The sequence below is a fragment of the Ostrinia nubilalis genome, chromosome 11, assembly GCF_963855985.1.
Source record: "Ostrinia nubilalis chromosome 11, ilOstNubi1.1, whole genome shotgun sequence".
Lineage (NCBI taxonomy): Eukaryota > Metazoa > Arthropoda > Insecta > Lepidoptera > Crambidae > Ostrinia > Ostrinia nubilalis.
In genome coordinates this window covers 7,821,460-7,837,686 of record NC_087098.1, presented here as the reverse complement: position 1 = coordinate 7,837,686, position 16,227 = coordinate 7,821,460, and the positions used below count along the sequence as shown (strand labels likewise).

Sequence of the window (16,227 nt, the reverse complement as noted above, 5' to 3'; positions counted from 1 at the left end):
CTTCAGAAGGAGATTTTCCCGTGCCTTTATTCAGGGTATTGTTAAGACCCCATTGGATTCTACCTAGCTCTTGATCCCATTTTGTTTCACCAACTTTGTCTGCATAAGAACACAAAGATCCCAAAACAGTACGGTTATACCGCTCAACTTGGCCGTTGGCTCTAGGTGACGCCACTGCATTTAAAATATGTTTAATTTTGGAATCGTCACAAAACTTTTCAAACTCTTTAGATGTAAAACACGAGCCTCTATCAGAAATTAGCCTAGTTGGATAACCGAATGTACAGAACACATCACTCAGCGCTCGAATAGTAGGAGTAGATTTTAAATTACGTAAGGGTTTTAATATGCAGAATTTCGTGAAACCATCCACAATTAGGAGTATATACATATTACCTCTACTGCTTCGAACAAAAGGGCCTAGATGGTCTATATGACATGTATGAAAAGGAATTTCAACTTTGGGTATGGGATGAAGGTAGCCTTCCTTTTTGCCAGATGTATCTTTCCCATAAGCACAGTGTACACATGATTTTACATACTTGGATACAAATTTCTTCATTTTCGGAAACCAAAAGTCTTTTTTAATTTTTGAAAGCGTTTTCTCTAAAGAAAAATGACCGATTTCGTCATGGTTCTGCTGACATATCGGCCATCTAGCCCCCTTTGGTACTACCCATTTTAGCTCGTCTCCCACCTTACGGAATAATTTATTATCTTTCACGACAAAATTTTCTTTTATGTCTACAACGTCTTTGTATTCGGAATCGTCTAAAACTTTTCTAATATGTATTACTTTAGGATCAGTTTGCTGTAAGCTCATAAGCCAATCTTCTTGAGTGATGCTAAGTACCCTAGGTAATTCTGGTTCTATTAATAATTGATTTGACTCTACTGGGTTGCGGCTAAGAGCGTCAACATGCGTCATTCTATAATTGGGACGATAAGTAATATTACAATCATATTCTTGTAGCGTCAGCCACCAGCGAGCAATCCTAGGCAAAATATCCTTCTTCGAAAAAGTAGCTCTAAGAGCATTGCAGTCAGTTACAATAGTAAATTCTATTCCTAAAAGGTAGACTCGGAATCTATTCAGTGATGTAACAACAGCTAGTGTCTCAAGATCATATGCGTGGAACTTTTGCTCGTCAGGAGTAGTTTTTCTACTGTAGAAAGCAATTGGCTTTAGAGGTACATTATCGTTTTCTTTTTGGAGCAATATGCCTGCTAATCCTATCTTACTAGCGTCTGTATGCAATTCAGTTATAAACTCTGGATTGTATAAAGCTAGGACTGGTCGCTGCGTTAATTTATGTTTTAAAGAATCGAATGCCTGTTGTTGGTCAACACCCCATTTCCAATCTATTGATTTCTTTGTAAGATCTGTCAAAGGACGAGCTATAAGAGAAAAATCTTTAATAAATTTACGAAAGTAGCTGGCCAAGCCAATAAATTGTCGCACTTCATGTACGTTTTTTGGTTCAGGAAAGCTTTCCACAGCTTCTATTTTGACTTTTCCTGGTCTAATACCTTCATGACTAATTTCATATCCCAAATAATCTATGGACGTTTGAAAAAAATAGCATTTCTGTATATTTAACGTTAGATCAGCTTTATTCAGTAATTTAAAAGTGTTTTCCAATTTATCAAGGCCTTCCTGAATAGTTTTAGATGTTATTATTAAATCATCCATATAAGCAAGTGCTTGCCTAGCTGGCTGTTGGACGTTGCCATCGTCCAATATTTTAGCAGATAAAGCTTTCGTTATTGTTCTTTGGAATATGGACGGTGCATTGACCAAACCAAAAGGCATTCGTTTAAATTGGTACAATCCATCGGGCGTTACAAAAGCAGTTAAATGTCGAAAATCAGGCTTTATCGGAATTTGGTAATATCCACTAGTTAAGTCAAGGCTAGTAAAATATTTACAACCACTTAATTGATCAATTTGATCTTCAATTCGGGGTAAAGGAAAATGATCTTTAACTGTACGACTATTGAGCGCTCTATAATCCACACACAATCTTTTACCTCCCGTTTTTTTAGCTACTAGTAAGATTGGACTTGCATAAGAAGAAACAGATTCCTCTACAATATCATTTTCAATAAGTTCACTGACCATAGATTGAACATCCCGACGCTCTGAATAACTCAATCTATACGGTTTATAAACAACTGGATTTTTATCATTTAGATGTATTTCCATCTCAGTTATATTAGTACAACCAAGTTCCGAAAGATTTTGTGCGAAAGTTGGCCGATAATCTGATACAAGCTTAAAAACTTTATTTTGATCAGCAATTGACAGTTCAGGATTGATGTTGACATCTGATCGGGCAATTGGTTCATAATGACTTTGTAGTTTGTAACAAGAAAGTTCTGGATTACTTTTTACCTCATTTAGATATTCGTGCACAATATCGGCGCGTGTTAAAAGAGAATGTTTTGTAAGTTTAAGGTCATTCATTGGTGAAACTATTAATATTGAAGTCTTCCTATCTTTGACGCTATATACGCCTTCCTGAATCCAGAATTCACATCCAGGATAAAAGCGATAACTACCAGAAACAAATAGGGTACCATTTATAATGTCAGTAGTATAACATGTTACAGCCCCTGATTTGTTCACTACAGTATCATCATTGATGAATAATTTTACTGAACAACTGGACTCTTCCGCGATACCAGGCAATTCGGAATTAATTTCACGATTCAATATGTGGAGAGTTTTATTTGTTTTGATAACTAGGACATTTGATTTCTCCGTAAAATTTTGCCCTACGAGAACAGGTACATGCAAATGTTCAGGTCGGACGACGTAAGCATCTATAACCGATTTTACTTCGTCTATGCCTAAAGTAAAACTAACTTTACCCAATGGGGTAAGTTTTGATTCACCGACACCTTTTATGACCGGTACTTCGCTATCCTCATAAACTAGCCCGTATTCATCAACTAAATCACTCCTGATAAGTGAACAATCACTGCCAAAATCAATAAAGCACGACACCTCAAAACCTTTTCCATTTATAGTGCAATTTTTATAATATTTACTATGAGCAGACTTAGTATATTCCTGTGTGTCAACAGCCATTACTCGTTTTTCAGTTATTATTTTATCTTTTGGTTTATTTTTCAGAAAACATTCTTCCGTCTTATGGCCAATTTTTTGACAAGTTTCACATTTTAGAAGAGGCTGTTGACACGCAGAAATCCTGTGACCAGGTTGTTTGCAATTATAGCATATAAGAGCTCTGCATTGCTTAGAAAAGTGACCAGGTTTTTTACACAGGTTACACGTAATTGTACTATTAAACTGAGAATGTTGTTTTGGCTTACTAAAGTTTTTATTGAAATCATTCTTTTCCCTACACATATCCTTGAGGAATCCTAGTAAATCTTCAGGATGAGAGAACCTTGCCGAGGATGCACTGGCCCTAATAGTTTTGTCATCTAAGCCATGAATAATGCAATCTACAGCTTTTTTATCTGATATGTCGCACGCGCTAAGAAGTACCATTTTATCGTAATAATATTCATCTAATGATTCACCGGACTTATAGCGTCTTTCTAACATGTCGGACAACAAAACTCCATAATTTGATTCAGATGGAAAAGCTCTTTTGAGGCATTGTTGCCATTCTGACCAAGTTCTATTAATAGAATGTAAACCCTCGTACCATTTTTTAGCATGTCCTACTAAACGAGGTAAAGCAAAGTGTGCGGTTTGTTGATCAGTCCATTTATATATTTGAGAACACTCATTAACCTTAGATATCCAGGTCTCAATCCTATGGTTTCTTACTGTCGGGTCAAATTCAGGGATCATATTTTTGTCATAATGTAAAGTTTGACTACGATCCGACTTCATAAAATTACTCATCAAATTCATAAAATCATTTATATTTATATTATAATCATTTGAATTAGATTGGTGTGATTTTGAGTGTTCAATGTTAATATGCTGTGGCAATGGGTGGTTTCGATGAGAAACACCGGCTACCTCATATGGCTCAAAACGATGTACAGATTTGTTACGACGATAATCAGGAAATCTATTGCATGATGTACGCCTGTGTGCCGATAACCTTGGTGGTGATCGACTATTTTTTCTACGACTATCACTATCGTACCTTGAGGTTTCTGGACGGCGCGCATTCAGGATAGGGCTGCGGCTCCTGGTGCTCAGCCGGCTGCGACGGCCGCGACTGCACCGCGATCTGCTCCGCTTCTCCCGGGTCCTGCGTCCGCTGCCTCGGTCGCGCTCACGTGATCTGCGGGGGCCGACTTCTTCATCACCTGTCGGCGATGGAGTTCTTACAACCCGGCTGCGACGGCGCTCATTGTCACCATCTTGCTCTTCGGTTTCCATTATTTGCTCACTGAAAACACATTTTTTTTTGGACAGTAAATGTTTTAAATTTTAATATGCAAATGTATATAGAGAAAGAAATTATTCAAAAGGCAAATTCTTAATGATTCTCTTAGCACTTTCATTTTTCATTGATGGACTCAATTATTACTCATAAATTAATAATAAAAATAAAGACACGGTATCCCGCTAGATCTAAAATAATCTAGAGTGGTATCATTAAGTATATTATTTTGTGTAGGTAAGTAACCCATCCTTTTTTTTTTTTTTTGTTGAATACATGAAAAAGAAAACAGAACAAGGAGAGAAAAAGAACGCTATACTTATGTATTAATCTCAATGCCAAAAATAGCATTATAGAGTACATTAAATAAAAATAAATAAATATCCGTGGACATTTTCCACTGTAACTCTACTAGTCCCAAACTAAGCAAAGCTTGTATGTACTTATGGGTACTTGAATAAAAAAAAAACGGATAGAAAAATTACTCTTCTTTGTATAGACATACATTTTAGGCATAAAACAGCCAAACTAATACAAAGTAATATGTTCATGCACACAAATGTTTTTTACTATGCAGGAATCGAACCCGCGACCTTGGCACACTTCATTATTTAAATAATTTAAAAAGGAGAAAAAAAAAATACGTACCTTGTGGCGTAAACTCTATCCCACTTCTGATAATAAATATCAGGGGCAGAGAGATGTGTTTGAAGAAAAGATCTTGCACTTTCCGATATTTTTATTTTACACTCATAATAACACAGTACATAATTTCACTTCAAACTGGCAGAGCTTAAGCTAGACTAGTGTACACGTTGATGGTTACCGCAAGACTGCCCTAGAATGAGCCGACAACCATTTTTATAAACTCTCCCCACTCAATATCACAACAGTAGTAATCATTTTACTGTTGGTTTCATGACCACCGGAAGTATCTTATAAAATGTTTTAAAAATAATGTAATAATTACTTTAATAATACTTTTGCATTTATATCTCATATTATGATTTTAAAACATTTTATAATTACATATTTAATCATATTTTATAATAAAATCAATAAAAAAAACTGTACAACAATTAATATTATTGAAAATAATTGATTAAACATTATTGTACTACTATTTAATAATGAAATCTAACAATAATAATTCGCATAGAGCTGAAAATTTGTGTGAATGTTGAGAACACCATCATTAATGAAATGTCAAAAATCCCCAACGATCCGTCATTTAAAAAAAAAGTTTTCGAGGTCCCAAGTTTTTTGCATTTTTTGGCCAAGTAGTAAACTTATCATTAAAATAGTCTTTACCCCTTTTTCCTAAGAGTCACCGATTATGAGGTATAAAACGATTCAAAACAGCACAAACGCCGGCGCCCGGCAGTAGTCAACATCAAATGCACCGCGAATCGAAAACTAAGCGAGCGGGTAAAGAGGCCGCCTACTATTTTCATCTCTTTTTCGCGTTAACGTTTGATTGCATATAACAAATAATTCAAAACAAAAAAACTTTATTATGTTCATATTCGAAGGAGCCAATTTTATAAAAAAACAATAATTATAAACTAAAGCAAAGGAACCGTACAGATTTTTTATTTCAAACTTTGGCTCACAGATTTTGTCTCACTCTGTTACTTGTTCGTAACATTTAAAACCGAAATACATATCGGTTTAATTTGGTATACAGTTTTAATCGGTAACCGTTTTATTTCGGTTTTGGGACCGTTTAATTAACCTATTGAAAGTGTTAACAGTATTAACACGTAACCGCATCAAAAGGTTTCCAAATGAATCTGTAACCGTTTATACCGGTTATCCTTATAAATCGGTTTTCCGTTCACTGTTAGAGGATATAACATCAAATTATATAAAATCATTTAATATAATAATTATTTACTATAATAAACGAATAATATAATTTTAAAACGAATAATTTTAAGACAAATAACTAAAAACTGATATAAAATGGTTTGATATAATGAATATTTTCTATAATACTTACAATGTATACTATTTAAAACAAATAACATTCAAATCATATAAAAATAAAATGTCTAACCATCAAATGAGATAAAATTCTTTTCCTATAAGACTTAAATCATATACATAACAATAATAATTTTATATGAAGTTCAATTCTTATAATAAGCATTGCATGCAGCAAGCAAGCTAGCAAACGAGCAAGCAAGCAAGCGAGCAAGCAAGCAAGCTAGCATGCAGGCAAGAAGCAGGCAAGCAAGCTAGCAAGCAAGCTAGCAAGCAGGCAAGTAAGCAGGCAAGCAAGCAGACAAGCAAGCAGGCAAGCAAACAGGCAAGCAAGCAGGCTAGCAAGCAAGCAGGCAAGCATGCAAGCAGGCATGCAGCATGCAAGCAGGCAAGCAAGCAAGCAAGCAGGCATGCAAATTTGACTAAAAACTTGAGACTTCTGTCACGGCTCCGGCACTGCGGGGCTCTGGCGGTCCCTCGCGTGCTAATCGTCGCAGATGGCTTTCGCTCGACACCGCGTCTTCGGCTTGCTGGCCGGCTTCGCCGGCCAGCCTCAGCCGCGGCGCCTCGCTTCCAGCCACCTGCTCCTCAGCCCGCGGGCCGCCTCGCCCCTCCGTGCCTACGCGCTTCTAAATTACACTCTAGGGGTAGGGCAGACAAGACTACGTGGAGTCGGTTTTACGGCGATTCGTTTTTGTCACTAAAGTCATTTATATAAGTCAAGCTAAAGAACATACTAAAAGTTATATCTATCAGAAATTATATCAATTAAAGAGTTACCAAATAGTCGTTATAACAAATAATATTTATTTTATGTAATGATTATATGAAATAATATTTATATTAAACAAAATTACATCAAATGAGTCTTAGATTAAGTAAGGTTTATATCAAATGTCTTTATGCGTTTTGATTGGTATCTGAAATGACATTATTAGAAATGATTAATTATATGAAGTAAACATTATATGTTAAAAAATTATATCAAGTGTTATTATAACATACGTTTATTAAACAATATGAACGTTATTGAAATGAATTTATATCATATAAACTTATATAAACTGTCACGCACCCACCATAATACATCACTTGTATTTTTTTAAATTTAAACCTTTCAAATAAACATTTTATACAATACGGCAATTTTCTTAGTTTTCCTTAAAAATCCGGCAATTTTAGAATTAGAATACGGCAACCCTAAATTTGTCAGGAACAACACTGAAGATATCACTGTCGGCAACTCTGAAAAAACTGTGTCTGTTTTTTAATCTGTGCCAGTCAAGCCATAAACTAAAGAGTGCGTGCAGTCAAAAAAATCGTAGCAATAGCATAATATTTTTAGATGTAGAAAATAAAGGTGTCATTTTGATAATCGGAATATATTGAATCGTGCACCAAAGGTAAATATATTTATTCATTCAATAAACTTACTTTAAGACTATGGAGATTGTATTGGTGTAATCATTGTAAACTCGTTTATAGGTTAGAATAGTGCGATCTAATATGCAGAACAACCCCCAAGAGCTTTCATGGCAGGCGATTCAGGCTATTGTGGGAGTTAAGCTACCTTCAAATGTGCTACGATTCGACGATATTGGATTCCACTTAGTGAATAATTCAGTCTCAAGTGCTGAAGATTCTGATTCAGATGTGGAAATAGTTGAGAACGACTGGGAGTCTGATAACAATGTATCGTCTCGACCTGAGCACTCGGACAATGAGAAGACATCGCCGGACCGGGAGCAGAGTGAGTCGCCTGTTCTACATCTCGTAGAACCTGACAATAATAATATTGGTAAAGACTCAAAACTGTACAGAGAATTTCTAGAGAAAATGGATGCCAAAGATATTTCAGACAAGGAACAAATTTCTCAGACACAAATTGACGATGCTGATAGTTCGAATGGCAATATGATGTCGATTGAAAACTACTTGGAAGTCACTTTGTCCACCGAGTCTGAGACTAGTCACACTTGCAGTCAATGCAATCAAATATTTTCTAGTGAGCAATCCCTTTCTTCCCACCACTGCAGTGCCAAACCTACAGATGAGAAGAAGTATCCTTGTCATGTTTGCTCAGAGAAATTTCCCAGCTACTGGGAGCTACGGAAGCATATGAATAATCATTTCCCAGGCATGTTGGACTCTAAGTCAAGTTTCTGTCACCTGTGCCAAAAGGATTACACGAAGACAGGCTTCATGAATCATCTGCGCAAACACACTGGTGAGAGACCCTTTGTATGTGAGCTTTGTCACAAAGCCTTTTCACAGTCCAGCTCACTGTCTATCCACATGAAGTTCCACTTGAATGTCCGCAAACATGCTTGCACAGTATGTGAGAAGAAGTTTGTGACCAAAAGTGAACTGTCACGTCATATGACTGTGCACACAAAGCAAAAGTCTTATTATTGTGGTGTGTGTGATAAAGCCTTTACTCGCTCTGACAATATGAAGAAACATGAAAAAACACATGGATAACTTGGAATTTAATGTGAAATACATCATTTGCAACTACATATTTACAATTCAGATATCATATACACTCAAGAAATACATACTTTTTAGCTTTTGATGCATTTCACATAATTATATCAGATTCTCTAATTGCCAAAAAAATAGGTTTACTTTTTAGTTTAATTAGAATTTTGCATTGTTTTATACCAAATTTTGAAAACACATGATCTAGTTCATAATTTAGTCATTATGGTGTGTTTATGTGAGTGCTTCTACACTCATTGTGTGCTGTATTTGCTTATTGAGTTAGGATTTTATTTATGCTATGTATAATGCATGTTTGGGGTAGTAGTAGTTTAATAGGTAAATGCCTTCACAGGTGCTCTACATTAAAGTCACACATATCTCAACCCAAAGTTGCCTTTTAGATATGATAAGTGATATTGTAATGTGGATATAGGTCAAATATCCAAAGTCTCCTATCACTGCTGTTTGTAATATTTACTCTAGATAAAAAACGCCTATTACTCATTTGAGGCCTTTGCAACCTATTTTTATATCAGTAATTCTTGTTCCTGCTTCACAAGAAAGCTTTAAATAAATTATTGATATTTTTGCACACTTTACTGTGGTATTATAGTACCATTTGTAAAACAATCTATGCCAAATTTTAGAATAAGCGTTTCAAGTGATTCTTATTGTACTGTGTTGTAACCAAAGCAATAATATTGTTAATTGTGCCTATTTTTTAAAAGTATGTGTACCAAATAATATGTTTAGATTAGAAACTTGTTGTAAAAGTTCTTAATGCCTATTAGGTGAGCGTATTTAAAAGTAAACTCTATATACAGATAACTGCTCTAGTATTGACTAGGTCACCTTACATTTTCTCTTTTTCATATTTATTAAAGAGACATGCCATTTCGAACAATATTGTTAATCAATTGCATACTTTATTAAGATAATGCACAAAAATATATTTTTAAAACCTAGTGAAATCATCACAAATATACTTTAGCAAACTATGCTGTTCAGTACTGTTAAATGTAGGTAAAATATTGCCTTATTATTCGAACCAAATATTTTGTAGTAAAACCCAAAGATATTTATAAAATTGGCTTGTATACCAAAGTTATTAATATATTTATCATTCTATTTTTCGATTGTGCCACTTTTCAATTTTAAATAAGAACTGGTTGTATCATATTAACCTTTAGATTTTCTTATGTTTAATTTATAGGTATAGACAATAATCATATTTTAATATATTTATTGTAATATTTAATTAATTAGATGTTTAACTGCATGACTTGTTTATAGAATTAAGGGTTTAATAATGAGCCAAATAAGAGAAAAATATACACAAAAATCTACAAGACTGACAATAATATTCAGAGTAGATAATAAACCTTGTGCACAAAGTAAATATTTTATTTAATGTAATACATTAAAATTTTAAACATTTTACTATTTGATTCGGAATTGCACCTTGTTATAAACTCAACATGACAATTAGATTTAAGATCAATTTGATATGGATTATAAACAATTTATGGAAATGTAATAATTGTCGATTTTATTAAAGAGTTGTTTGTTGCACTTTTGTATTTTATTTCTGAACTAAACAGTTCATTTTCCCTTTGTTCTAGGTTGCGCTAACGCTAGCGATGTCTGCAAGGTTACGTAATCTTAATCCATATGAGTTGCATAAGTACCTTGTTAACGTATATTGTCTCACTGGCAAAGGTTCTACCAGCCTTTTGAAAAGGGATACTTCCAAAGATCGAACTGATCTCGACGTCATAAGGGAAAACCACAAGTTTCTATGGGAGGAAGACGATGTCGCCGACTCTTGGGAGAAGCAGTTGGCTAAGAAGTATTATGATAAGCTCTTCAAAGAATACTGCATCTGTGATCTAACCAGATACAAAGAAAATAAAGTAAGTCATCATCATCTACAAGTATTTCCAGATAGTATTTTCCTACACTTATTAGATTAGGAAATAGGTATTCATCCAAATCCGTTTGGCATTCGCTTGGTTACTTATCATACTGTTAGGATAAATTGCGACTATGCGTAGAAAGTTTTAAATTCTTGTATGTTTTGTGAATTTTATACTCCCCGATAAAGATAATCATCTCGTCGTCAGATGACGTTGAATAAAAAATACTTAGTAATAAGAATCTAATTTGAAAAATATTGAAGTAGCATTGAAGCTGTTTGAACAAGATGAAACTGTGCTACTTACAATTATTATTTACGTAATTTCGAACTGCACCAAAATGCATTCTACGTAGTAGTAATTATACCTAATTAAGTAGGTACCCCGAACTACTTGCAATATTTAATTACTAATTTATAAGGAAATTGCTTCTTACAAATAACACAAATGTTATCTAAATCCCTCGGAGCCTACATGAGTCATGCATTTGTTGTTTAATGTCCCTAGCATAGCTGAGATAGGGTAGGTCCCCTATGTTGCATGCCTTTTTTGCCCGAGAGACCTTCCTTTGTTTATTATAACTGGGGAGCGCAACCCGCAACAATACAATAGCTCTACTGCCTTTCTGTAGGCTAAATATAGCGTGGCATTACGTCGTGTGCACAAGTAACGCACATCTGCTCCTGTGCCCCTACGCAGCGCATGCAGGGCGGGACAATAGTGGAAATGTTGCTGCCTCGCTCTTTCACGACACGACTGTTATGTTGACCTAACTGTAGGTATAATAGCATTAAGTATATTGCAAGTATAAAAATCAGAGCATTTGGCGCAAGCCTGCGCCTTATTATGAGACTACAATCGATTCAAATCGAGATGGGCATCTTAAAATAGCTCGTTTTATTTCTCTAACAAATCTTGATGATAATGAAGGCTTATTCGGTTTAGGACAGATTCTGTTTAGGACAGATTCGGTTTACGACAGATTCTCTTTATGACAGATTCGTTTTAACCCTTAAATGCATAGTGTTGCCATATGTCTACGAAGTACTTTTTTAATTATAAAAAGTAACACATTTTATAAGCGTTTCTGAACGTACGCTAATATCATAGAAAACATCATAATAAAAATAAAAAAAACGCAAATGAAGGTAGATTTGAAAAAAAATTAACCGATATTTGACGTAGCGATTGCGAAAGAGAAAAAATTGGTAGTGTTAAAATTTGTGGTATTTGAATTTCGGATTCAGTGACAATTAATTGCTAAAACGATTGGAAAAAAATACATACGTGTTAGAAATAATGTAAAAAATCATTATTATAACTTATTTTTTTGGTAATCTATCCCGAATGTGCCTTCGACTTGATTTTTGTGTATGTAGCCAAATGTCTACACCATGCGTTTATGCCATAAAATTGTTCTATGGTTTGCTTATTTGGCTTTTCTTTTCAGCATGTTTGGCTCGCTATATGAAAAGGAAATTGAGGCAGCTCTTGCTGCTTTAAATGATGGTGCAGTCTTAGAACATGATGAAAATTTAGATGATGATAATATCGATTTTTACCCAAACGTACGGGCTTTATTGCATGATCTGGATGAGGAGTCCATAGATCATAATCCACCCTTGGAACATAACGAAGATCTGATCTAATATATGCTCCTCTTCATAGATTATGGGAGGGTTATGTTCCAGGGTCTTCGTTATGTTCCAAGGGTAGATTATGATCTATGGACTCCTCATCCCGATCATGCAACAAATCCCGTACGTTTGGGTAATAATCGATGTTATCATCATCTAAATTTTCATCATCTTCTGAGACTGCACCATCATTTAAAGCAGCAAGAGCTGCCTCAATTTCCTTTTCAGATAGCGAGCCAAACATGCTGAAAAGAAAAGCCAAATATACAAACCATAGAACAATTTTACGGCATACAAACGCATGGTGTAGACATTTGGCTACATACTGTTAATTTTCAAAAATATACTTTTTTTTCGTACTAAGATTTTTTTTAATATTTTTCCCCCTATCTGTGACTAAAAATCTAATTGATATATTTTTTTCATAACTAAATAAAAAATCATGCATTTAAGGGTTAAGACAGAAATACAATTGAGTACATAAATTCAAAAGACAGATTATTTAAAAAAAGTTTATTTAGCTAACTAGTTTTGAACAAAAAAAAGTTAAAATATTAATTGCATCTTATACTTTGCACAATAGTTTGAAATATTTTTCAAATCGGTCCAGTAGCTTCGAAGCTTATTCAATGCAAACAAATAAATCTTTCCTCTTTATAATATTAGTGTAGATGTAGATTATAATATAATCCTACTTCCTACTAATATTATAAAGGCGAAAGTTTGAATGTCTGGATGTCATGATTGTCTGGATGTTTGCTACTCTTTCACGCAAAAACTACTGAACGGATTTTGTGACAAATGAATTTCAATAAATAAATAAGACGTCTAAAAAGCGCCATCTATCGTCATTGGTTAAAATCTACAGCAAAATCAAAATAAAAATATTTAATTCAATTTAGACCACAGGTGGCACTTATGAACGTCAAAATATCTACACTAATATTATAAAGAGGAAAACTTTGTTTGGTTGTAATGAATAGGCTCAAAAACTAGTGTACCGTTATTAAAAATTCTTTCACCATTCGAAAGCTACATTATTCACGAGTAACATAGGCTAAATATTATTTTGGAAAAAAATAGGGTTCCGTAAAATATGTAGTACACGCGGGCGAAGCCGCGGGCGGAAAGCTAGTAGTAAATAAAAAAAAGCGCTGGACAAACTACTGTTTTTGAAATTCGTAAATATTCATGCCGTGAAACGCCATCTATCAACATGAAACGATATGGGTAAAACGAGGTCCACGCGTACGACGTACGGCAGCCGCTAGTTACATAATATCACATCATAATATTTCAGTCACACGTTTTAAATTAAAATAAAAAACATTTTCAAAATATTCAGTTTGTGCTCTCGTCGTATACACGACGCTATTAATGGAATACTCGGCAACTCATAAGCAGTCATACGACTAAAATAAATACACAATAGGTACCAGAGTAACATATATAGAAAGAAGTTTTCCATAATTTTATATTACATAGTAGGGGGAATTGGTTAACTCTATTCATGAGATGTTGCGTTGGTTAAAAAAACATTTTATTCTTGACTGTACAAAATCCGTCATAAAACGAATCTGTCATAAAGAGAATCTGTCGTAAACCTAATCTGTCCTAAACAGAATCTGTCCTTAACCGAATAAAGGATAATGAAGACCAAGGCAATCGTCGTAAGGGTCTTCGGTTCAACTCAAAGCCTATCTCTTAAGAGCTAGACGCGCTTTACGTACTTATTTAAATAATGGGGGATTAAGTAGATATTACCTAAGTAGTTCGATATTGATTTCCAGGTGCAGGCTTTGATAAAAAAAGTCGGAAGTAGGTAAGCCAAGAAGTGAAAATTATCCATCGCTCATTCATTTATAAACTTGTTACACAGATTTACTTAAATTACAACGTTTCTCACGTTCGCTGAAGTTAATTTATTTAGCTGTTTGTTATGTAAATTGCATAAAGTAGAGCTGGCAGATGCGCCTATTATTGTGCCTGCCATTCGCAGGGTGTAGTTGCTTTTGTGAAAATAACAAAGCACGAAAAGGTCGTAGTGGTAATGTAACGGCTTTAACGGATGAGGCTCCTGCCGTTAGCCAGCTGTGATTGAAATAAGTAGAGTTCAAATTACACCCCAGAGAAAACATCAATTGATAATGTTTTTTTCTGATATTATTTCCTCCCATTCCTACAAGAGAATTTTAAGTTTAGAGAAAAACTGTTTTTAAATAATTGAACAAACTAGGAATCGAACCTTGAGACTGCGCTCAAGGCGACTCACCGCGCCACTAAACCGTCGCGCGTCGGGACGTCTTCCGCGACTAGACTACTTAGTTACACATAATATACCTACTTAATATAAACAATGTAATAAAAATCTTAGGTCATTTGCCTACGAAACGGAGTAAACAATGTCATAAGAGTCATGTAGGTATCTAGACTTGTTTACTACTCGATTGTATTTTTGTTGGATCACCTATTTTAATGATTCCGGGAACAACAACCTCATAAACACAAACACGTAATATTCCCACTCTTGACTTTTAAAATCTTAAGTAGGTATACTTACCTACCAAAAGGCGCGGTCTTATTTTAATAGGATCCGAATGACTATCGCGATCGTAACTAGATATCAAAGTGCAAACAAAGTGATCAAAATATAAGTCGGCTTCAGCAGTTAAACCGTAGGTATAGGTCCTACTTCAGAATAAAAACTAGGTCATACTTACTTACTGGAAAACGATACGTTGATGAATGGAATATCCCCTTAGTGGGTACCGTTTGACACCTATTAGAGGGGATTAGAGGGACCCTCAACCTACACAGACGACTGCACTCTTGACATTCGTGGACTCAATAACATAAACAGCCACCTAGTTACTACCTAATAATGCTCTCACATTGTATGCATGAGATATAACTGCCTGCATCAATTTGTAAAAATTTTATGCTACATAAACTAGCCAGTTTATATTTTTTTTCTTAATTAATCCCGTATGATATCCTCAGGTTGCCTTACGTTGGCGCATAGAGAGGGAAGTGGTACTGGGCAAGGGTCAATTTCAATGCGGAAATAAACATTGCCTCAACGATCACGAACTCAAGTCTTGGGAAGTAAACTTCGCGTATGTGGAAGACAACCAAAAGAGAAATGCTTTGGTTAAAGTTCGTAAGTAACATTTTACCAAACATTGTTTACTTATCGTGACTAAAGAATAACATAGACCAGAAAAAGGAAAAAATATGACTAACGCGCTCACTTTTTAACCTCCCGTTTGATTTTGTAAATGTTTCCCGCAGGTCTCTGTCCCGAGTGTTCAGACAAACTAAACTATCGGTCAAAGAAGCGCGAAGTTAAACGGTTGAAAAAGAAGAAGAAAACGAAAAGTAAGAAAAACCAGGCTGTGGAGGATACGAGCGGAGATGAGAACCCGCGCACCCCCGAAGGAGAACCTCCGGGTGAAGCGACCACTTCGCAAACTGTTGCTGAAACTGAAAGTGCTGATTCTCTATGGAAAAAAGGTAAATACGTCGCATTAAAATTGTAATATTTTCGTAAATTAGAGCGAGAAAGCAAAAAATAGGTCACAACTGTCTTATAACCGGCAGAAGAGCCTAACATTTTTTTAAACATTCGACTCTAACAGATGTTATTTCCCAAATACATTGTTTTATGTGACTTTTAGCATTTAAAAGTACATAATTATTACACAATACCTACCATATTTATTTCAATTGCAGCTCCACAAGAGCCAGAGGAAAAAACTCGTGAAGAAGAATTTGAAGAATATTTAGAGGATCTTCTGTTGTGATGGAGCAACAATAAATAATAACAAA

The 16,227-nt window shown here is 34.9% G+C and overlaps 1 protein-coding gene across 2 annotated transcripts; it reads left to right on the top strand.

The window, feature by feature from the left end:
• The first annotated feature begins 7,647 nt into the window (after positions 1-7,647).
• On the top strand, positions 7,648-16,220 carry LOC135076185 (protein FRA10AC1 homolog). Of its 2 annotated transcripts, XM_063970658.1 has the most exons (5): positions 7,648-7,765; positions 10,469-10,759; positions 15,400-15,559; positions 15,691-15,912; positions 16,132-16,220. In XM_063970658.1, exons 2-5 carry the CDS (start codon positions 10,487-10,489, stop codon positions 16,200-16,202), a joined length of 726 nt encoding a protein of 241 aa, XP_063826728.1. In that variant the 5' UTR covers positions 7,648-7,765; positions 10,469-10,486; the 3' UTR covers positions 16,203-16,220. The 2 variants fall into 2 exon arrangements, with proteins under 2 accessions (XP_063826728.1, XP_063826727.1); XM_063970657.1 differs by lacking the exons at positions 10,469-10,759; positions 15,400-15,559; positions 15,691-15,912; positions 16,132-16,220 and adding an exon at positions 7,848-10,418.
• The last annotated feature ends 7 nt before the right edge of the window (positions 16,221-16,227 follow it).